Source organism: Propithecus coquereli, unplaced genomic scaffold, assembly GCF_000956105.1.
Source record: "Propithecus coquereli isolate 6110/MARCELLA unplaced genomic scaffold, Pcoq_1.0 Scaffold434, whole genome shotgun sequence".
Lineage (NCBI taxonomy): Eukaryota > Metazoa > Chordata > Mammalia > Primates > Indriidae > Propithecus > Propithecus coquereli.
In genome coordinates, this window is record NW_012150108.1 from 427,466 (window position 1) to 451,528 (window position 24,063).

At 38.9% G+C, this 24,063-nt stretch overlaps 1 protein-coding gene across 1 annotated transcript; it reads left to right on the top strand.

The window, feature by feature from the left end:
* The first annotated feature begins 834 nt into the window (after positions 1–834).
* Positions 835–22,253, top strand: LOC105818038 (zinc finger protein 33B-like). Its single transcript, XM_012653901.1, has 5 exons — positions 835–866; positions 7,737–7,863; positions 8,163–8,258; positions 20,308–20,902; positions 21,323–22,253. Exons 1-5 carry the CDS (start codon positions 852–854, stop codon positions 22,251–22,253), a joined length of 1,764 nt encoding a protein of 587 aa, XP_012509355.1. The 5' UTR covers positions 835–851.
* Positions 22,254–24,063: the final 1,810 nt, after the last annotated feature.

Here is a 24,063-nt window from a genome sequence, read left to right on the forward strand (position 1 = left end):
AGGAAGTTTAATCTGACCTCTCCAAACAGCCCACATTTCTTTTGTTCTCCACTGATGTTTTTCAGAGTCTGAGCTCATGTGTGATGTCTATCCATGTATTTGATGTCTGGATATTTTGATTCTTTATTCTGATCTTAGAATCACAAAATGGTAGTGCAAGAAGAGTGTAGAGGTTTATCTATTTCTGCTTCATTTGAAAGATAAAACGCAGAGCCTGAGAGAGTCAATGGATTGTTACAGGTCACTCTTTTGTTACTGATAGAGACAAGAGTTTCTTGGTTTCTTGTTTCCTTTGCACAGTTAAAACAAGTCTTATCAAAAGATTACAAAATTGCAATCAAGGTAGGACAACAAATATTTTAAAAAAATCTTATACTAAAGCATTCATTCTCTTTTCCAGAATTTCTGTGAATTGTTCAACTTCAACAATATTCCCAGTATTATATTCATAGGAAAACAGATGAACAATGCAAACAGTATTTCCTACCACATTAGTTTTAATGAAGACATTGTTCCTATATTAGTATTCTGTAATTTATTAATTGGTTGTATTTAAAATTTTTTATGTGTCTCAGTCAGATTGGGACATACATTGTTAATCATTGGGATATACATTGTTAATCATTGGGATACATGTGTTTGCTTTCACCCAGTGAAAAATTGGACATCTGAGCTAAATACGATCTGGTCATACATGTCTCCACATTGTTGAAACTGCTTCTTCTGCAGAGCATTTTAGGACGTTGAGTCCAGTAGCTGCAAGGCAGGCCAGATTCCTCCTGACTTCATTCTTACTTCTTTCTTCCTCAGCATCACCTTCACACTTCACGTTTTTCCAAGACCAGTAGAAAATGGACAGATCCCAGGTGAGTTATTTAATTGTTATTACCAACTTTATTTATAATGCCTGCCTTGTATGAGGCTTTTAAGGATCACTAGAGTGGAAATATAGAAATAGATATCAATAGGGAAAATACATAGTAGCAGATTAATAACAAGATGATTTAATGTATAGGTAAGTATGAGTTTTATGATCTTCCAGAGTTTTCACAATTGAGCTACAAATTTGTCTCCGATCTCTCTAATAGCCATGACAAAATGTAGACATCTGTTAAATGATTTACATGTTCCATAATGAAAAACCATATTGATTGTTAATGGGGCATGAAGACTTCCTGGGATTAAAGTCTAAATAAAAATGTTCCTTTCTTATACTTTGGGTGATGAACTGTACAACCTTCCAATAACTTCAATAAAAGAAATGTGGCCTCTTTCATTCAGTAGTTCTTCAGTGGAAATAGAGGACTCTGGTGCTAAGGAAAACTAGGTGGATATAGGTTTTCAGAGAATAAAAATATGTAGTCTAGTGTAGTATGCCATCCAGTAGAGTAGCCACTAGCCATGTGTGGATATTGAAATTTAATTAAAAATAAATGTGTTGTCTAGGTTACATAGTAACATTTTAAGTGCTTAATTGTTACATGTGGCTAGTGGCTGCCAAATTGGACAGCACTGCTTTACACCATTTTCTGATGTTGCTGCTTGATGTAGGGATAAAATGTAGAGTATCTGGAGGAAGAAGTTGAGTGTATCTGCAGACTATTTCAGTAAATGATTTTTTTTTCCTCTTTAGGTTGTAGTTATGAGGTGGTTCAGAGTTACACTGTCTGGCATTTGTGTCTGTAATTCTAATTCACATTTCAGGCCTTTCTTTTCTGAACAAGTCAGAAAAAGTAAAGAAACTGAAAAAATGTGTTAATGGTGTAAATTAAAATGCATATATATTATGTTATACTCAAATATAATAGTTGATAAACCAAGATGTAGAGGAAAAACAAATATATATATTATCACAAAAAATGTGAATGGGTGAATTTCTTAGATAATCATAATGGTTTAAAAAAAAAAATCCAGCCATACGATGTTTTTAAGAAATAGATCTAAAACAGAGATGAAGGAAGGAAAGCAAAGAAGTAGGCAAAATATTTCAGGCAAAGGCAATAAAGGGGAAGCAAGAGCAGCCTTATTGATATCGAAGTGGAACTTACAGTCTTAACCTTGACCTTAATGGTATGAAAATAGATATCACACAATGATAAATAGCAAAATTGGCCAAGAGGATAAAAGCATTTTATATAGCCAAATACAGAAGCAAGTGCTACCTTGGTTACAGAAAACATACTATTGAGAGGGGTAAGACACCTGTTTCAACTTCTGACACATCAAGGAGATAAAAATAAGCAAAGGAAGCTATCGTGTGGTATTCTACACAAACAGAATATTTTACTCTTTTGTTCAGAGAAAATTTACAGAAATCCATGAGATAATAATAACTAAAATTTAGTGGTGTTTATTCTATGCCAGATAGTCTTCTAAATATCTTAAACGTTTATAATCTAATAATTCTCAATGACAAACATAAAATATAGATATCATTATTTTCCCAAAGTAAAGAAAACTGAAGCAAAGTTAAGTACCATGCCCAGGATGGGAACCGGGTCATCTGACAACAGATTTTTTCATCACTCATTTTTATCATTAGATCATATTCTGGTCACTAAGAAATTTTTAATAAATTCTAAAAAGCAGAGATTTGTTAGAAGTAGAATTTTTGAGATGCTACATCCTCAGTTAGGAGCTTTAAAGTTAAAAGGACTAGATAGATGACTTTAACTAGGATATATACTCATAAGAAAAAGAAATAGTCCCCTAAATAAAACTTTAGGTCTAAAATAAATATCAAAATTCAAATTACTAATTATCTGGAATAAAACGAAAGGGGACTATGTTACACGATAATGTTAGTGCCACAAGTAAAGTTATTACAGAGTACTTGTCTTTAACTTATTTTTAAAACTAAATTGAAAATCATTATGAATCATATGTGTCTAAAAGAAATTGGAAAAGAAAAAAAGAGGACAAAGTAAGGATAAAATCATAATTGAATAGAATTAAAATAAAACAAAAAAAAATGAGCAAGGCTAAATATAAAACTAAAAGCGGTTTGTTGGAACTAGCCCATAAAAGAGATTAAATCTAAAGCTGGCATTAATAATCAGGATAATAAAGCAAAAATATAGTCAGCTTTGAGAATATATACTTAACAAAGCCTTGTGAGGTAACACAACAAAGAAAACCACAGGAAACAAATCACTTAAATTTTTAATTTAAATGTTCCTAATAAAATACTGGCAGACTACATTTAGGAATATACTAAAAGAATAATATAGCATGTCCCATCAGAACATGCTGTGAAAGTGGTAACTGTTGTTCACAGCGATCTTTCCAACACTGACAGCAGGCTCTCGACATATGTTCACTGAATAAATGACTGACCTAGTAGGGTTTATGTCAAGAAAGTGTGGCTACTTCAACAATAGGAAACTTATTGGCAATATTACATCAACATATATTTATCTTGGATACAAGATAAACATATAGAAGCCCCTAGCTAATGGGTTAATTAGATACATATTTTAAACATTTTAGCCAATAACAAGTTAGAAATGGAAATGAAAGAAAAATAGGGGTATCTGTAATGTCAAAAATGACAAATTAGCTAGGAATAAATTAGCTTTATTAAGAAAGTGACATTTGAGCAATGTCCTAAAAGGAAGAATCATAAAAAATGCTGAATTAATCCAATAGAAGGCAGAAAAAGAGAAAAAATGACAACAGCTGGGACAAATAGAAAGATGGAAACAAATGGAAAGATTATGGACTTAAGTATAATCATATCAATATTCATATTATATATGTGTCCCAAATATCCAAAGGCAGTGATTGCCAGATTGGATTTTTTTTAAAAAAACAAGGCTTGTTTATATACTACAGACAACAAACTCACATTAATATAAAGATAGAAATAGGTTAAATATAAAAGAATTGAAAAAGATATACCGTGATAATGCTAGTCAAATGAAGGAGATATACCATGCTAACACTGTATTAAATGTCAGGCATAGATTATTACAGGTCGAGGATCCCTAATCTGAAATTTGAAATGCTCCAAAATCTGAAACCATTTGAATGCTCACATTGATGCTCAAAGGAAATGTTGATTGGAGCATTTCAGGTTTTGGATTTTCTGATTAGGGATGCTGAACCTGTAAGTATAATGCAAATATTCAAAAATCTCAAAAAATCTAAAATCTAAAACATTTCTGGTCCCAACCGTTTCAGGTAAGGGATAGTCAACCTGTACTGGGGATAAAAAGAACCTTATATAATGATAAAGGAGTCAGCTCATCAAGGGGACACAAAAATCCTAAATGTTTATGTACCTAAAAACAGAGCTTCAAAATACATGAAACAAAAACTTACAGATCTACAAGACCAATAGACAGTTGCACAGTTATAGTCAGAGACTTCAAAACACTTTTCTCAGTAATTGGAGAATAACTAGACAGAAAAATCTGTAAGGATAAAGATCTAAACAAAACTATCAGCCACCTTGACCTGACATTTACAGAATAGTCTACAACAGAATACATACTCTTTTCATGTGCACATGGGCTATTTACCAAGACAGTGTTCTGGGCCATAAAACAAGTCTCAAGTATAAAAGGATTCGAGTTGTACAAAGTATATTCTCTCACCACAGTGAGAAAACAGAGAGCTTTCTTACCTTATCATTAGCAGAGGTTTGTCTGCATAATAAATGTGATGTGTTTGAATCATCCCCAAATGATTCTCCCCCCATCCTCCTTCCCCTAGGGCCGTGGAAAAACCATCTTCCATGGAACCGGTCCCTGGTGCCGAAGATGTTGGGGACTGCTGCAGTAAGGCATACACTGGCCACTTCAACATCACAGCTGCGGTAATGCGGAGCCAATGAAATGGTACTTATACTTGTACTTACCTGAGAAAGCAGAAAGCTGTCTGAAAAACAGCTAATTGTTTGGAAACTAGTATACTTCTAAATAACCCATAGGACAAAGTGAAAATCATAATGGAAATTGGAAACTATTTTGAACTGACTGAAAATGCAAATACAACATACAAAAATTAGTGATATGTACTAAAGCAGTATTTAGAATTTATGGCATTAAACACCTATATCAGGAAATTCACATTTTAAGATTTTTTTTTTTTAAGAGACAAGAGTTTCTGTCACCCAGGCTGGAGTGCTGTGGTGTCATTATAGCTCACTGCAACCTCAAACTCCTAGGCTCAAGTCATCTTCCTGCCTCAGCCTCCTGAGTAGCTGGGACTACAGGTATGTGCTACCACGCCCGGCTAATTTTTCTATTTTTTGTAGAGACAATGTCTGGCTCTTGTTCAGGCTGGTCTCGAACTCCTAGCCTCAAGCAATTCTCCCACCTGGGCCTCCCAAAGTGCCAGGATTATAGGCATGTGCTACTTCACTTGGCCTTACTTGGTTTTAAATATCCATCTTAGTTTACTAAATATATTTGAATAGAACATAATAAAATATACAGTTGACCCTTGAACAAGCAACATGGTTTGAACTGCACGAGTGTACTCGCATATAGATTTTCTTCTACCTCTGCCACCCCTGAGACAGCAAGACCACCTCCTCCTCCTCCTCTTCCTCCTCTTCCTCCTCTTCCTCCTCTTCCTCCTCTTCCTCCTCTTCCTCCTCTTCCTCCTCCTCCTCTTCCTCTCCCCCCCCACTTAATATTTACATGTTAGCTCTTCTGGTTATATCAGACAAAACCATTATAGGCACTGGTAATAAAAAATAAAATGTCACAATATGGCCTTAGGCCCGACACTCGCAATGCAGTGGAGTTATAACTGCATCCTTATCTGTGATTGGTGGTGTGTCAGGCAGCAGTGAGAGTGCCATATACAGTCTGTGGCAGCTACTCATCCCTGCTGTTGTTTCGTGAAAGCACCCATAGACAGGACACAAACAAGCATGCTTGTGTTCTAATAAAATTGTATTTATGGACACTGAAATTCAAATTTTTAAATAATTGTTATATATATAATATGTCAAAAAACATTCCTTTGATTTTTTTTTTTGGTCAACCATTTAAAAATGTAGTGCAGTGGCTCACGCCTGTAATCCTAGCACTTTGGGAGGCTGAGGCCAGGAGCTTGAGACCAGCCTGAGCAAGAGCAAGACCCTGTCTCTACAAAAACATAGAAAAATTAGCTGGACATGGTGGCGTGCGCCTGTAGTTCTGAGGCAGGAGGATCGCTGGAACCCAGGAGTCTGAGGTTGCAGTGAACTGTGATCATGCCACTGCATTCTAGCTTGGCTGACAGAGCGAGACCCTGTCTGAAAAATGAACAAACAAATGTGAAAAACAAAGATTATTCTTAGCTCACTGTCTGTACAAAATGGGGCAGGCTGGTTTCCTGCTCCTGCCCATTGTTACCACCTTTATACAGGTGGTCATCTTGCCCTCTGGTTTTTGCCCTGAGTTTCCTCTTAAGCCATTCTCCATTCTTTCTATCATTCCTTCTAAAATGCAAATTTGGACATATACCTCCAGGGCTTACCTTACCGTTTCTTTGGCTCCTCATTACCGCAGCTGTGATGTTGAAGTGGCCAGTGTATGCCTTACTGCAGCAGTCCCCAACATCTTCGGCACCAGGGACTGGTTCCATGGAAGATGGTTTTTCCACAGCCCCGGGGGAAGGAGGATGGGGGGAGAATCATTTGGGGATGATTCAAGCACATTACATTTATTGTGCAGTCAAACCTCACTGCTAATGATAATCTGTGTTTGCAGCTGCTCCCCAGCGCTAGCATCACCGCCTCAGCTCCACCTCGGATCATCAGGCATTAGAGTCTCACGAGGAGCGCGCAACCTAGACCCCCTCGCATGCGCAGTTTACAGTCGAGGTTGAGCTCCTGTGAGAATCCTGATCTGACAGGAGGCAGGAGGTGGAGCTTGTGCGGTGACGACGGTGATGGCGGAGCAGGCTGCTCACCTCCTGCTGCTGGCAGGCCACATACTGGTTGGGGACCACGGCCTTAGGGAGTACTTAAGAAAGTCAGCATGTCAAGAGAAAATAACTAGCATATCTGTTTACATTACTTATACCTAAAAAAAGGGAAATTTTGTAGTATACGTATGTAACTCATGGTAAAACATTTTGGAGAAGGAGTTAGTCCTAGATTACTTAAAATCTTGCTCTTGATTTTGCTTATGGATCTGTATCTTAATTCCAGCTCAGTCCTTTCACCAACAAACCGTCTATTTGTAGTTCCACTGACTTGCCCTGTGTTTTCAGTGCCTCTAGGCGTTTGCTGTGTTACTGGTCCATAGTCACAAGAACACATGACAGATTTGTCCGGACTTAAAGCTTCACTTCGTTAAGGTGGCTCAGTCTCATATACGAAATAGAATCTAACATTTCTCTCCTGTGCAACCACTGTCTTTTAGATTCTTCTAGCATTTCTTCTGTGAAACCTTATTGCAGGAATATATTTTTAAATATGTCTCTCAATGATATAATGAGCTCTTGTGCAAGGTTTTTAAAAATTCATTTTTATGTCCCTAGAAAGACAGTTCCAGACACATCGGGGAACCTCAGATTTTTTTTTTTTTCGTGAATCAAGATATTAATACATGGTTAGGGTACTTCTCTGATTTGTTCTCCTACAACATACAATGCCAGATAAAGTACAGAGTAGGTGTACTGTGTGATCTTTTCTCTTCAGGTGTCAACAGTGAATGTGACAAGATATTAGATCCTAAACATTGCATGCTATCTGTTCGGGTCACTGTAAAATGAACACAAATATACTTTTTTAGGTATTAGTGTCATTCAAGGATGTGACTGTGGGCTTCACCCAGGAGGAGTGGCAGCACCTGGGCCCTGCTCAGAGGGCTCTGTACAGGGATGTGACCCTGGAGAACTACAGCCACCTCGTCTCAGTGGGTAGGATTGTGTTCTGTGTAATTCCCAATAGCATTTATTTCTTTTTTGGCTGCTGATATGTGTGATCTTCGGAGAGATTAATGATCTTCAGCATTGAAATTTAGGGTTCAAAGGTGACCCCTGGGCTGTACCTATTATGCGATTGATCCCTTTTGGTCACTATAAGCAGTTTTCCCCCTCTTCCAGTGAAAAGTTTAAATGGCCCTGTTGTTGTACAGCTCCCGAAGCTGCACCTTTTTTCTTCAGAGGCCCTGAAACCTGTAAGCCTGGCGCAAGTCCTGAGTCATTTCCATTCACAGGGTGTTGCGTTACCAAGCCAGAGGTGGTCTTCAAGTTGGAGCAAGGAGAGGAGCCATGGATAGGGGAGGAAGAGTCCCCAAGCCAGAGCCACCCAGGTGAGTTAGTGACAGCTGTAAGCCAAGTGATGTTAGATCTGGTCCCTTCAGTTGTTGGCCCTTTGAGGATTTTTTAGGAATTTATTTTTAGAGGCACCACTTTCAAAGTGGCCTAGAATAACTGGCTTGTTTTCCTTAGGTACATAAAACACACTTGTGGGTAATGCTCTCATAGCTGAATGATCTTGGGTTTTCACTTGAATTTTTTAGACTAATTTACCATTCTTAGTGTTTACAAAAATCTAATTCGTATCTCATTTTAGATCCTTTATTCTCTCCCTATTGGTTGTCTTCTTTTAATTATTTATCATTTTAATTGCATATCATGTATTCATTCAACAAGTATTACTTTACTAATTTCATAACAGTTATGTCTGTGAGCTGTGGACATGTAATGATCTGCTATTATGGAAATTATATTTTTGTTTTGGAGGAGAGTAAAATTGGTATATTTTAGCAAATGTTTTTAGAAAGACCCTTTTGGGGTCAAAATCAGAACACAAATTTTAGTGAAGTGAGGGAGTATATGAGCCATGTGGTCTCTGAATATTCCAGGCATTGGTGATTTTGAGCAAAGAAGTAACAGGATCTGATTCATCTCTCTCTGGCTGCCGTGAAGAGAAAATGTCACTGAGGGAGGTAGCATAATGGCGGGGGCAGCAGTAGTCCATCACTGTTGGATGAGGTGGCTTACACTAGCTTGGGAGTTATGGAGGTTATATGAAGTATATGGTTTCTGGATATATTTTGAAGGCGTTCCCCAAAAAGGATTTGTTAGATTATTTTTGGAGTATAAGAAAAAGTGGCACTTGATACATAGAGATATAATTTATTCAGTTGGGGAAAAACGGGGAGAAATAGTGCAGGGGTAAGGATGTAGGTAAATCTAAACAAACATTTTCTGTATAAAGTAGTACTGGTTGGATATAAAAAGGGCAAAAACAAAATATTGGAAAACAACGTGTAACTCAATTTGTGGTTAATTACACTTCTGTTCTAAAATCCTTTTATTTTTCTGAAGACATGTTAACTTAAATATACATTTAAGGGAATTTAATGGGTAAGTACCAAAATATGCAAAACAATAACTGTAACTTTCAAACTTGTAAAGGGGAGAAAATGGAAAATAAAAAACAATCATTTTAAAAAAAAGAAAAAATTGAGTCAGAGCCAAAAATGGTAATAAAGCAGCAGGGAGTAAAGGATGGTAACTGTAGAACATACAAAAGCCACAAAGGAAAAACAAAAGGAAATAACTCTGTATATTTTAGTAATTACAGTAAGTGAAAGTGGACTAAATTCTTGTGATAAAAGACAGAGATAATCATATTGGATTTTTAAAAAGCTAGTTATAGGTTTTTTGTTTTTTTTTTTTTTTTTGAGACAGAGTCTCGCTTTGTTGCCCGGGCTAGAGTGAGTGCCGTGGCGTCAGCTTAGCTCACAGCAACCTTAAACTCCTGGGCTCAAGCAATCCTTCTGCCTCAGCCTCCCGAGTAGCTGGGACTACAGGCATGCGCCACCATGCCTGGCTAATTTTTCTCTCTCTATATATTTTTAGTTGTCCAGATCATTTCTTTCTACTTTTTAGTAGAGACGGGGTCTTGCTCTTGCTCAGGCTGGTCTCAAACTCCTGACCTTGAGCAATCCACCCGCCTCGGTCTCCCAGAGTGCTAGGATTACAGCTGTGAGCCACCACGCCCGGCCTAGCTATAGGTTTTTTGTGAGTTATACCTAAAACATTTAAACATGAAATGCTAGAATTTAAAAGGAGTAAACATACAGAGTAAAATACTATAGAAAATAGAATTAGGATATCTCAATGGATATCAGACAAAATCAGTTTAAGACAAGAATCTCTGTTGGGATAAAAATGGTCACTACACAATGACAAATGTTTCATCATCAAAGGAAGAAATAACAATTAGATCTAAAACAATAGATGCAGCCAGGTGTGGTGACTCATGCCTGTAATCCTAGGACTTTCGGAGGCAGAAGCAGGGGGAATGCTTGAGGCCAGGATTTGAGACCAGCCTGAGCAACAGAGAGAGACCCCGTCTCTACAAAACGTAAAAAAAAAAAAAAAAAAAAAAAAATTACCTGGGCATACTGGTGCTTGCCTATAGTCCCAGCTACTCTGGAGTCTGATGTGGGAGGGTTGCTTGAGCCCAGTGGTTTGAGATTGCAGTGAGCTGTGATAGTGCCACTGCATTCTGGCCTGAGTGACAGAGTGAGACCCTGTCTCTAAATGAAAAAAAGAAAAAATAGCTTCAAAGAAAATTTGTTAAAACTATAGTGAGAACTGCCAAATATACCATTCTTATAGGAGATTGCAATATATCCCTTTACATTATTGATAAATCAAGCATAAAATTCTTTAATAAAAACGTAGAAAATTTGAAACACAATAATTTTAGAACAATGAAAGGATATAGAATTCAGCATTCAGTAACAATTAAATGCATTGAAAAATCTGTAATTAATAATGTACCGATTTTAATAAATATCAATGACGACTTAGCCCGCATTCTCTCATGTGTGCTGGAATATTTAGGATACATTATTGAATTGTATGAAATTTGATGTAATGTTTCCCCTACCATTCATGTGTGTGTGTGTGTGTGTTTGTGTGTTAGGGAATTGAATATGAAACACAGGTTACAAAATATGGATAATTGTTGAAAGTAGATGGAGGGGTACATGAGGGTTCTTTATACTATTATCCTTAGTTTTATGTATGTTTAAAAATGTTTCATAATAGATTATAAAATACTAGGAATAGAAAAAAAGAACATAACTGCAATGTCAGTACATATTTTAACAGTTTATACGAGAATATTATGAACAACTTCATGCTAATAAATTTGAAAACTTAGAATGAAAAAATTTCTAGGAAAATAGAATATGCCAAAACAGAAGAAAAGCAATACAATGTCAGAATAATTTCAAAATCATTGTAGTAATTGAGTCAGTTGTTAAAAATCTTTCAAGAAAGAAAACAAATTATGAAATTGTTTTTTAGGCAACTTCTGCCAAATCTTTAAGAATCAAATCATTTTAATGTCATACAAGTTCTTCTAGAGATTCAGACAAGTTAAGGAAGACTCCCCAGAATTTACTATGAAACCAGTATAATGTTGATTAAAAAATCTTACAAGGTAAGAACAAGAATGGATAGTTACAAAATTAGGAATTCTAAATAAAGTATTAGGAAATTGTATCCAGTAATGACTTTAAAACAACCCACTTGATTTAACATTAGCATGTATTTGGTTGTAATTTACCTTATTAATACTTTAAAGAATAAATACCCTCATCATCCTAACAAATGTAGGAACAACTGATGAAAAATCAGCTGTATTTTTGATAAAAACGTCTACTAAAATAGGATAGGAGGAAACTTCCTCAGTCTTAGAAAGGGCAGCTGACTGGAGTCTGTGTCAAATATCATTCCCCTTCGAATCAGAGAAAAGTCAGTTTTTTCACTTTGATCACTGGTATTTAATACTGTTCTGGGGACCCTAACTAAAGTAATGAGATAAAACATGAAGTTAATAAAAGTTACGAACATTGGAAGCCAAACCGATTATGGATGCTGTGGTTGTCTATGGAAAAAATAAAGTTATCTACAGACAGATGATTAAAAATAGTCTGAGTATGTAGCAAGTTGGCTAAATACAAGATTGATGTATACAATCTATTATTACCTTTCTAAGTACCAGTAGTCTTTAGAAAACACGATTCAAACAATTTAAACTGCTTACAATAGCAAGGCCTTGAATGAAGAAAATAAGAAAAATGTATAGAAAAACATTAAAGAAATCATAAATATGGAGATAGGGAACACTTAGGATCATCAAGTTCCTGGCTTTTGTATTTATCTACGTAGTTTGCTTTACCAGTGTTCTTTACTTCTTCTTTTGGATTTGAGTTATGTCTAGTGTGCTTTGACTTTGTTGTGCAGGATTTTTAGCATTTCTTATCAGGCACGTCTCCTTATGATGGAGGAACTGTAGGTTCCCCTCCCCACTCTGCCGCTGCAAATGAGGGCCCCAGCCAAACAGCCTTCCTTGTCAAGAGGACCAGGCACGGTTCTTGCTCTTCCCTGAGTAGTGCATTTCAGTTTCCTGCCTCCCCTGGGAGTTGTTCAAACAAGCCAATCACATCTTCCCACAGGAACCAGAGCATCCCGCTCTCTTGACAGTACAGAGCCTGCCTCCCATAGCCCCTGGTTGTTCCCTTATTCCCAAGTGAAATCCCATGTGGCTTTGCCTCAGGCATTGTCCTGCTCTCCTGGGCTGCGAGTATCTGTGACTAATAAACTGCTGTCAATCTCATCTGTTAGGTGTTGAGTGTGTTCCAACCATCCCATAACTCGAGGGTGGGAATTCCTCCCTCACCAGTGGGGTGAAGAGGAGGCAATTAAAACAATTGGCATCATGCACTGGATAGTCCAACAATGACCGAGGGCACCTGGTGAGCTTTAAATCACTGCTGTTGGCTAATTAACGGGTTCTGCAGCACAGCAAAGGCCGCCTGTGACCACACTGCCAGTTGCTGATGGGCTTATGCTTTGGCCTGCATAGCTCTGTGTTGTCTTTGCCAGTTGTTGTCATCTCTTCCCACTCCAGAAGGCTCTTGTCCCCAGCATGAGAATTGTTTTTATTGGCCATACCGTGGTGTGCTGTGCCCTCGGATTCGGCGTGTGTTCCTAGGTGGTTTCTGAGGCGCCCTCCTGTAAAGGCAGCAACAGCACAGCTCCCTAACCAGCTGGTGGCTGATTCGCCTCGCCAAGAGTCAGGCCAGACCGCTCTTGTTACTGTGTCTGTTCTGTTAACTGTCACTGGCTGCTTGGGGCAGCCATACAGGTGATATTTGTGATTATGCGCCCCGCCTCCCGGACAGGTCTGGCCGTTTGTGAAGTTTTTGGAAAGGAAGAAGACCACTGCTCCAGGGAGAATTGAACATGGCACCTTGGTTGCCTAAGGAGAATCGTTCAGGCAGGAGTAGTGGCCTTGCGTGTTCTATGCTGTTGCTTCCCTTGCTGCTGTTGAGCCTCTCCTCTGACCTCCAAGGGTATCGAGGTGCACATCCATGGCAGCCCATGGTGCAGGGGCTGATGAAGGAAGAAAGGAGGAATGAGCATTGGTACCAGCCCCTTCCACTGGAGAAGGTAACTCAGCTGCTCTCCTCATGCAAAACTACTAGCCAGGGCACTTTGCTTAGCACTGATGCTTATCAGCAAGCCAGAGGGATACTCTTGTAATGGCAGGGCTTGTTAGCCCCCACCCAGGCCATAGACAAAGTGACCTTCCTGAGTCTGGATCCTGACCCTGGGGAGATTGGCCCTCCCTGTGAGAAGAGGCAGCTGTCTATAAGGTGGGCCACTGGGCTCCTGTACCTTCCCCTGTTACTACCCAGGATGTACACATTGTGAGAGGACAGAGACCAAAACTGAAAGCTGAAATTTGTGTGTTAGAAATCCAAAACATTCTGAGGGAGTTGATACAGAAAGAGGAATAAAAAAACCTTCGCTGTAGAAAAGGTGGGACTGTTGCCAAAGACCGTTTCAGTCCACCCACCTCTGGCTGTGGGCCTGGCGTGTTTCCCCTGCGCCACTCTGCCGCACGTGCCTCTGTTGGAACAATGATCTTCAGGGTCACCCTGTGGCACGGTGAAGTGGTTAATTGAAGGCCCACCTTAACCCTGGGGTCCTTAAACCCTGTAAAGCAACCATTGTTTTGGGAAGAACGGGAGACTCCCTAGTCCTGGTGAGAGTGATTTGGGGCTCTCTGGAGGAAAAATTTATAAATATGAGCAGGAGAAAAAGGACCTGCACTCTCAAAGTATATTCAGTGACGGGGGGAGGAGTAAAGAACGAACGCTGGACACAGGGAAGGAAACAGTAATATAAACCCCTAAAACAAAGATCCAGAGTTTGGTCCAATTATAATTTCATAATTTCCTAAAAGAGTTTATGCAATAAAAAGATAAGATGGCTCTGATTGGTTTTTGTACCTCTACAATATCAGTTCTGAACTAACCTTAACATGTGCTGAGGTTTGCCAATTGGCAAACCTTCATGGCCTTAAAAAGTGGGGCTCAAATTACAGTTAAACACCTGGGGATCCCACTGAATTTAAACGAGGTAGTATAATATTACGGGAGTTTCTGAATATTAAGTAGAGACTAAACAGGTGTGCCTCACCGTAACTATCATCTTGCCTAAATTCCCCATGGTCATATCACCCGTTGCCTTAAAATATCCCATAGTGGAATCAGTGAGTAATAAATTAAAATTAAATTAAGTCTTTGGCAGTTAACAACTTGGCTTAACAAAATTGGACCATGCAGAAACTTTAGCTAAAATAGTTAATAGGGCAAATGTAAATTAAAACAAGGTCTTCAAGAATTGAAACTTATTGTATAAAACATAATGTGTAAAAGGGTGATTATCCTCACTACATCTGCATTTAACAGCCCAGTCGGGCCTCGTAAACCTGGAAGAATGAATGGCCCCTCATGGTGGATTACTGTTGCCTTAATTCTCTGGATCGAGGCCCCCATACCCAACACCCAGTACTGTTGAAATTACTCCGTCTAATCAGCAATTGACACATATTTTGCAGTTACAGATTTGGCTAATATGTTCTGTTCAGTGCCCATTTGAACAGCCTCTCAGCCACAGTTCCCCACGGGGTACCTCAGCAGCGCTGTCGTCACACACGGTCCCTGCAGTTAGGATCTTAACTGCATCCACATTTCTCCAGGGGTATGGCTGTGATGTTACACTGATGACATCTTCCTCTGAGAAGGTACATTTGACACACTCATTCAGGACATAGGAATACTGAAAAAGGAGCCCACAAAAAGGGGTCCCCACACATAGTACAAGGACTTGCCACCTCTGTTAAATTCCTGAAAATTATCTGGTAAACCAAGGGCCATTGCATTCCTGACACTGCTAATAGCCATTGACCTTCTCAGCACCCACGTTAACACAAGTATCTTTTAGTCCTCTTTGGGGTCTGGAGCAACATATTCTCCAGTTACAAGTTTTACTTAGTTTCATTGATGCTGTTATTTGCAAGTTGGCCCACCTCGAATGGGTTCATTTCAACAAAAGGCTCTAGAATCTGTTCACATTGTAAAGCAGCGGGAGTCCCATTAGTGCCCTCAGGCTCCTTTGCTGAAGGTGCTTTAGCAGCTTCCTCTCAGGCCTCATGAGGTCCCTAAATTGCTCCTGAGCTTCTGATGCCAGAAACTGTCCTCCTTGGTGCTGCTCCGTGCACCATTAGAATAGCAATTGCTGCCTACATACTGGGCTCTCTTGGAAATAGAGGCTCTTATGGGTCCTGAGCCTGTGACCTTCCATACGCAGCTCCCCATTATGCCTTGGGTCCTGGAGTCAGTGCCCTGTAGGTTCTGCACAGCTAGTGAGGCCACCTCAATGCAGGGTGGAGCCGCACTTGGGCCCTCTGGCATACCTCACCTGCAGGAGGGGGTGCCTTCCTTTGTCATCAGTCTCTTGCCAGATACGCTGGTATTAGAGGAGGTCCTCTGTCTCCCAAACTTCTGGGCTACCCGGGGAGCCCCTTGAGATTAATTGAGTGAACAGAAATGGGATTTTCTAGACTTTTTAGATGGCATTACCACCATTATAGAGCTCAGTGGAATGTTGCTGCTTTCCACCCTTTAACTGGGATGCCCCTGATCAAGTGCAAGATCAGGGGGCAGCACCAGTGGCCATGTTCAGGCAATCTTCCTAGCACTGGATGCTGGCCAACAAACGGCTCTATGGGTACATTTTTATAATCTCTTGGGCCATTGCCTAAGAATTGACCCTTTGGGGTAAAGACCTCTGGGATTCTCTTGGCTCACAGATACCCATAATCTAAATCAAAGTAACAAATTGTCTATACATATACTTAGGCCCCAATACAAGGCCTCACCGGGGCACGCTTTACCGACCCAACATTTCTGATAGTGACCAAGGCACTTCTCAGAATGCTCAATGGTGAGGTTTTGAAAAGGATATTAAATGTAAATTCTACCTCCCGTCTAGGCCCCAGGCAGCTGGTTTAATTGGGAGATATAGTGGGCTCCTCAAAGAATTCTGATTTAAGAAATAAAGTAGTAAGTGGACCTCCTGGGTGTTACTATTGCCAAGGCATTGATTAAATTTATGCCCCCTGGGTACATCACTACCCACACCAGTGCCATGCAGGTTTCTCAATCGTCTTCAGTGGCCATAAAGGGGACAGCTAAATTTTATGTTTTTGATGACCACCTTACCCTGGGGCCTTCTCTTTCCTAGTCAAGTGCTTTCTTCACTTCCCAGGGGGAGGCATTTCTATATCCTAGAGGTCTCAGTCATCACCTGGTTTAAATTGATGTCAGTTTAACCTCCATGAAGTACATATTCACACCTTGTCTGCCATGCTTAGATTTCTGTACTCTACCTGGAACAAAGCTTGGCATGTAATTGTCCCATTTTAGCATAGTATCTGTTGGATGGATGGATGGTGATTCCCAGGACTCTTTCTTTTCCTTCTATGCATCTTTAAAAATTCTTTCATGCACCTTCTGTTCTTCTGTCATGCAGTAATTCTCTAAGCGCATTATCCACGGCTCTCTTATACATTCACAAGACTTGAAGCTTATGACTCCCAAATTACATCGCTGTCTCATTTGTCCTGTTTGCTCTAGAGTCCTACAGTATTTTACCTACCTACATTAAATCCCTCTTGGGTTCTAATCCTCACTTTCTCAATATAGCAAAAGCTAAAAAATAAAATTATACTCACAAATCTTAAATTTTCACTTCCCATTTTTTTTATTCATTAGGTCTACTATAACTGACAAAAATAAAATCCTTTAAATGTTTCAGCTCTATCACTCTCTTATTGTTCTCTTGCAGTTCTTGTTTTACTTTTGTAAAGTGTCTTTCACATTTCCTCATATTCTTACTTTCCGCTGACATCATCCACACGCTTAGGGTGCTTAGGTTCATGCTTTGATTGATCTCCTTCATAATGTGGATCAGACTTTTTAAACCTTTAAAGCGTCTGATTTATCTTGATTCTAGCCTGACAGGATAAACCTATGACTGCCCCTGTTACCCAACACCTGCAATGTAAGTTCCTCTTTAATGAGCATCAAATATGGCCACATTTAGCCCGACCAAATTAATTTTTCTCGATTTGTCTCCCAGATGTTCCTCAAGCCATAGTGCTTCCTGCCTTGTTTGCACTTTTCATTCCAGTGTGTATCCTCTCGGTCCAGCTGGTTACACGAATCAGTAGGTGAAAAGCACTTGAAACAGTGCCTGACATATAACAGTGCTGCTGTTCTTGATACATACATTCTAGGTTTGAATGCAAGTTTTCTGGTTTTTCTCATGAAATATCCATCGACTACATTATTCCTATACACTTAATGGCTATAGTTAAGATATTTAGATTTGGTCATGCATTCTGATGCCTGACCGGATTTAGTGCTTGACTGAGTTTTCTTTTTCCAGTTGGATTTTTTTTTTTTTTTGAGACAGAGTCTGGCTCTGTTGCCCTGGCTAGAGTGCCATGGCGTCAGCCTAGCTCACAGCAACCTTAAACTCCTGGGCTCAAGCGATCCTCCTGCCTCAGCCTCCCAGAGTGCTAGGATTACAGACGTGAGCCACCGTGCCTGGCCTTTCCAGCTAGATTTTGATACCCCCAATGACTCCTCTTTTAGTCTTCCTCTACTAGGTAATGTATAATAGATACTTGATGATTACTTTGTTGATTGTATATAACCTGGGAGGAGAGAATTCTGACATTTATTCATTCAGAAAACCAAGGAACTCTATGTGTAGACATGCTCAGGTCAAAATCTTCAGCTTCTTAATTATTAGATTAAATTGGCAAGGAGTCTGTGTTTTGAAATAGCTTTTGAAGAAATTGTGATATATACCACTTATTAGTATATGTTCATGGCTTTACTATCCATTCAGATAATTTAAAGAAAATTGGGGCTGTCATGATACCTTCCAGGAGATTAGGTTGTATTTGTCACAAAATAATAAAAGTAGCATTAAAATACTTTAAAATTTATTTAGAAAGGAATATTTGTTATAGAGCAATGCTATACCAAGTGATACAGTTACCCTTTTAACTGGAAAAGTTTAAGAAGACTTTTCTTGATATTATGGGATAGTTGCCATTTCTTGAAGGCCGGCCAGCTTCCGAGTAAGGCTAATATTGAAAGGTGTGGTACCCAAGTGGGTGCATATAAATGCAGGTCTGTGGTTGGGGATGAACAACTTATAGGAGACACATTTTCTGGGTTGTGGAGAGCAGAGGATAGTGATTGTGGCCATAAGGAATGACTAGTTGCCAATAGCAAGTGGAATCCAGTTGTCAGGTTTGGTCTGTCAGAGTGAGGACATTATCTGTTTTATTTCTTGGTACTTTGGGACAGTAGGCTCAGGGATGTTGTAGGTTTTGAGCATAGAATTGGTAATATTGAATCAAATATGGGTAGGAACAGGGAGATACCTGTCACAGTCAAAACTTTTTATGATAAAAAGATACAGTTGATTCTCTTGATTCACAGTAGTTATGTTCTAGAAAGTCACCATAAGCACTGAATTACTGAATACTGAACCGTTGCTTCTAGGAGAAATATAAGGTTAAGTTCCTTCAAGCCTCTACCCATAACATTTTTTTTGTCAGCTGATTGACACATAATCTTGCTTTATGTGAGTTTCTTTTTAAAGGTACCTTATTTAATATATATTGTTGATTTATTAACATTGAACTCATGGACAATAGCACTACAACTTATGCCTGAATAAAACTTATTTAACACACGTATTTTCTCCATAAGGTACCTCCTAGCCTTCTCATGCTTAGGAACACTGGAGACAGTACTTCAGCCCTATACTAGGGATCCATTTTAAACAGTGAAAACAGTTATCGTATGAGAACTGAAACGAGAAGGTAGAGCATTTACCTGGGAATGTGTGTCAGGTGACTGAAATTTTTTTGTGCTTTGTGCATGTCTTGTGACCACAAAGGCGCCAAGAGTCTTGATTTTGGGTTTACAAGTAAATTTTAATGAGTAGATGAATTTGCAGTTGTATAATCTGTGAATCATGAGGATCAACTGTATATAGATTAATCAAGATTCTAAGACTAGGTTGAAGATTACGATCTTTAAAGTTCACACAGGAAAGAGAAACCAGAAATGCTGAAATAAATAATATATAGTTTTCATGTATAGGAAAAGTGAAGGATTAGGGTTCTGTGAGGGGCAAGACTTTGTGAAATAAGCAAATTGACAAAAATAGGGCTTTAACAAGTTCATTAATGAACAACTGTGGTAGAAGAAAAGGAAGACACAACAGCAGAATAAAACTATGCAGCTGATCTTGCTTCCATACCCTAAATGTATGCTGTTTTTTTGACACTGGCTTTCCATATGAATCAGCTAGAATGAAAATTACAGTTTGGGCAATAGGATTTTTCTTTTGAACGTGGGAAATTATTGCTTTCAGATATTGTAATTTGGTGTTGGTGAGCAGAACAGAAAAGAGTAGTGAGAGATTGGAAGCATGCGTGTTAGTAAGGATTCTGTGGCAGGAGGTGGGACTTAGATATTTATTTCCTTCCTCCAAACTTAAATTTTCCTTTGCTATTGCCCCTCAACACTGTTGCCTACTAATATTTTTTGCAATTCTACCTACTATTCATTGCTTTGTTTTGTTTGTTTCCCTCTTCATGCCTCAAACATTCATTCAGAAGTACCTTGTTTGTTGTATTTTGTGTTTATTTCACTTTCTCCATCCAGTTTTCGAAAGTGCCAAATTACCGTGCTTTTATTTTCAGATTCCTCTCCTGTTTTCCACTACTGCAGGTTGTTTTGTCCAATACTAAGAGAGCGAGGTATATGCCCTCAGGGTTACTTTCAGACCAGAAGACTGGGCTATGCTAGGGCATTTGTATATTAAGTCCCCTTTCTACATGAAATGTATTAACATTTGTAAGGTATGGTAAATTATTCTCATTTTTAGAATTCTGGAAAGTTGATGACCTGATGGAGAAGAGCCAGGAAAACCAAGACCAGCATTTGTGGAAAGTTGATTTTGTCACCAATAAAACATTGACTAAGGAGAGAAATAGTGTATTAGGAGAAACATTTAGTGTGGACACAAACTCTGTTCCAATGAGAAAAATACCTGATAAATATGACTCATATATAATGAATTTGAATATTTCAGAATTAATCATTAGTAATAGAAACTCCTTTGTAAGGAAGCTTGAGTTCAGTGCACATGAGAAGTTGCTTCTCTGTGCAAGGCATGAGAATCCTCATGCCAGAGAGAAACCGTTTGAATATGATAGAAATGGGAAAGCCATCAATCAGAATGAGGACCTATTTCAGCATCAGGACATTCAAACTCTGAAGCAGTTTTTTGAGTATAATGAGCGTGGGAAAGCTTTCCACGAGGAGACAGCCTTCATTACCCAAAAGAGAGCGTGCTCATGGGAGAAGCCCTGTGAATATAATGAACATGAGAAAGCCTTTTCTGATGATTTGAACCTTCTTGTCCATCAGAGAATTCACACAAAGGAGAATCACTATGAATTTAATGACCGTGGGAGGAGGTGTGTTGGTGAGAAGCCAACTCTAAATAAACAGAATAGAGTTATCATAGGGAAGGAATACCATGAGTGTAGGAATAATTTTGACAAGAAGTCACTCCGCGCTCACGCTGAAAGAACTCACAAAGGAGAAACAAACTTTGAATGTAATGACGGTGGGGAAATCTTTGAGAAACCAAATCATTCTCTCCAACAAACACATGCAGAAAAGAAAACCTTTGATGATAGCCAGTATGGGAATTCCTTTTGGCATATATCAGTTCTTCCTAAACATCAGCAAACACACATAGTAGAAAAACTCTATGAATGTAATGAGTGTGGGAAAACTCTCAGCCACAGGTCATCTCTCATAGTACATAATAGGATACACAGAGGGGAGAAACCTTATGAATGTACTGAATGTGGAAAAACCTTCACGAATAGGTCAGGACTGAAAGTTCATCAGAGGATACACACAGGACAGAAACCCTATGAATGTGTTGAATGTAGGAAAGCCTTCAGATATAAGTCAGGCCTCACAGTACATCAGAGAACACACACAGGCGAGAAACCCTATGAATGTGATGAATGTGGAAAAAAATTCTGTGAGAAGTCAAATCTCCGTGTACATCAGAGAACTCACACAGGGGAGAAACCCTATGAGTGTAAAGAATGTGGAAAAACCTTTGTTTACAATTCATTCCTGATGGTACATCAAAGGATACACACAGGTGTAAGACCCTATGAATGTAATGAATGTGGGAAAACATTCTCCCAAAAGCCGAACTTTACTTATCATCAGAGAACTCATACTGGAGAAAAACCTTATGGATGTAAGGAATGTGGGAAATCTTTCTCAGTGAAGTCAAAACTCACTGTGCATCAGAGAACTCACACAGGGGAAAAACCCTTTGAATGTAATGAGTGTGAGAAAACCTTCTTCCAAAAGTCATCTCTCATAGTACATCAGAGAACACACTCAGGGGAGAAACCATATGAATGTAATGAATGTAGGAAAACTTTTTCCCAGAAGTCATCCCTTACTGTACATCAGAAAAGACACAAAAGGGAGAAACCATATAAATGTATTCAATGCAGCAAAACATTTAGTCAGACATCAGCTCTTACTAAACATCAAAGAACTCATGCAGGAGAGAAACTATATACATGTAATGAATGTGGTAAAACTTTCTTCCACAAGTCATCCCTCACAGTACATCAGAGAACCCACACCGGGGAGAAACCCTACAGGTGTAATGAATGTGGGAAAACCTTCCACCAGAAGTCGTGTCTCACAGCACATCAGAAAACACACAGAAGGCAGAAATCCTGTGAACCTACAAATGTGGAAAAGCCTCTTATCAGAATTCACTAATCCAAGAAAGTACAGAGAGACGGAATCCCTGTCAACATCCTGAATGTCAAGGAACCTTTTCTTACTTGACTTACTCAGTTTACATTAGAAATAGTGAAGGGAAGAAATTTGATAAATAGGAAACGTACCTTGCCCAGAAATAAAGTACCATCTCAATGAGTAACAGATATTTGATATTAGGAATATCTTATGAATATTTTGACTATATTATAGCTTTCAAAATCATTGATTCTTGATCGTATATCAGAAGTTTTAGCTGACTAGAAATATACCAATTTGGGAATTAAGCATAAAAAAATCCCCTCTAGAAATATACTAAATGTTTGTTTCTGATACGATACCAAAATTTTACTGAAAGTATTATGTACGTGTAATCATTGTGTAGTAGGAAGGTAATTGAAAAGCACAGTTAAGTTGAGTGATTGTAAATATTATAGTAAACACAAATGCAAAGGGCCACTGAGTTATGTGAATGTGCTTTATAAGAAATACTGTGTGGGTTGATTTTCTTACTGGAACTCATAGTCTTATGTAAATGTACATGTAGTTTAATATTTTTTATGATGTGTTTAAAATTTCCCACACTAATATTTGTTTCAGCCACAAGAACAAAATGTACATTTTAAATAAAATATTTGTGGAGTATAAATTTGTATACTAAAATTTTTCTTGCTACTCTCTCAGTATGTACATGTATGTGTTGCCATTATTACTAAACTACCTCCCCAGTAAAGAATCCAGACAGTGTGTTTATAAACTCACAGACACCTAAATGGAATAGTAAACTGTACAACAATTAAACAGAAAATTTATTGAAAAGAATTTTGCTTCCACCTGTGAACTTCTGTAGCATTTGCTGTCTTAATGTAAACAATTGGAAAACTGGGCAAGATATATGAAATAATTGGAAAAATGAAACAATATATGAATAGCTGTTTTAAGCCATTGGACATTAGGAATTGTACAACCACAGTTCCTGAGAGGAGGCGGCAAATGTGGTCATCCCTACGACTGCTCCATCTTCCTGTCAAGAGGAAACTCCCAGACTAGGAATTTGCAGACATAGGTAGGGATAATTCCAAAATACTCTTACTCAACAAAGCACAGATATTTCAGACTGTAGGAATCTTAAAGCAGCTGTGAGATGTTGGGTGGCATACTGGCAAGGGAGCTAGTGGAGAAAGCTTAATGTGGGTACCAATCTGCATAGGCAAAGGGTGAGGCTCTTTATGGCCTGGCAAAGAACCGCTGCTGCTGAAGAAACAGTTACTGGGGAACTCAAAGACACTTCCCAGAGTTCACCAGCCAAGGCCCTTCCTCCTTCAGATGGTAAGGTCACAGTCTCTTCCCCCTTTGGTATGCTTTTTGAAGACCCCATGTGAATGGGAGTGAGCAAGAGTTGGAGCTGTTTGTGATGCTGTATTAGTGTTCTTGGGGTGCCGTAACAAAATAACACACACTTGGTGGGTGACTTAAACAACAGACTTTTATTTTCTCACAAGTGATGGAGGCTAGAAGTCCGCGATCCAGGTGTTGGCAAACTCCATTTGGGAAAGGGCTTCCTGGGTTTCAGACAGTCTCTCACCATAGTCTCACAGGGCCTTGCCTCGGTGCACGCATGGGGAGAGTGCACGAGCTCTCTCATGTCTCTTCTTACAAAGACGCTAATTCTATTGGATCGGGGCCCCCCTCTTATAACCTCATTTAACCTTCCCTACTTCCTTAGAGGTCCTGTCTCCAAATAAAGCCATACTTGGGGTTAGGACTTCAACGTATGAATTTTGGAGGGACGCACTTAGTTTATAACATT

Bases quoted from the DNA above. Each gene is read 5' to 3' on its own strand.
- LOC105818038 (XM_012653901.1), top strand. The intron at 7,864-8,162 runs GTAGGATTGTGT...TTCCATTCACAG, and splicing joins CAGCCACCTCGTCTCAGTGG to GGTGTTGCGTTACCAAGCCA. The intron at 8,259-20,307 runs GTGAGTTAGTGA...TCTCATTTTTAG, and splicing joins CCCAAGCCAGAGCCACCCAG to AATTCTGGAAAGTTGATGAC.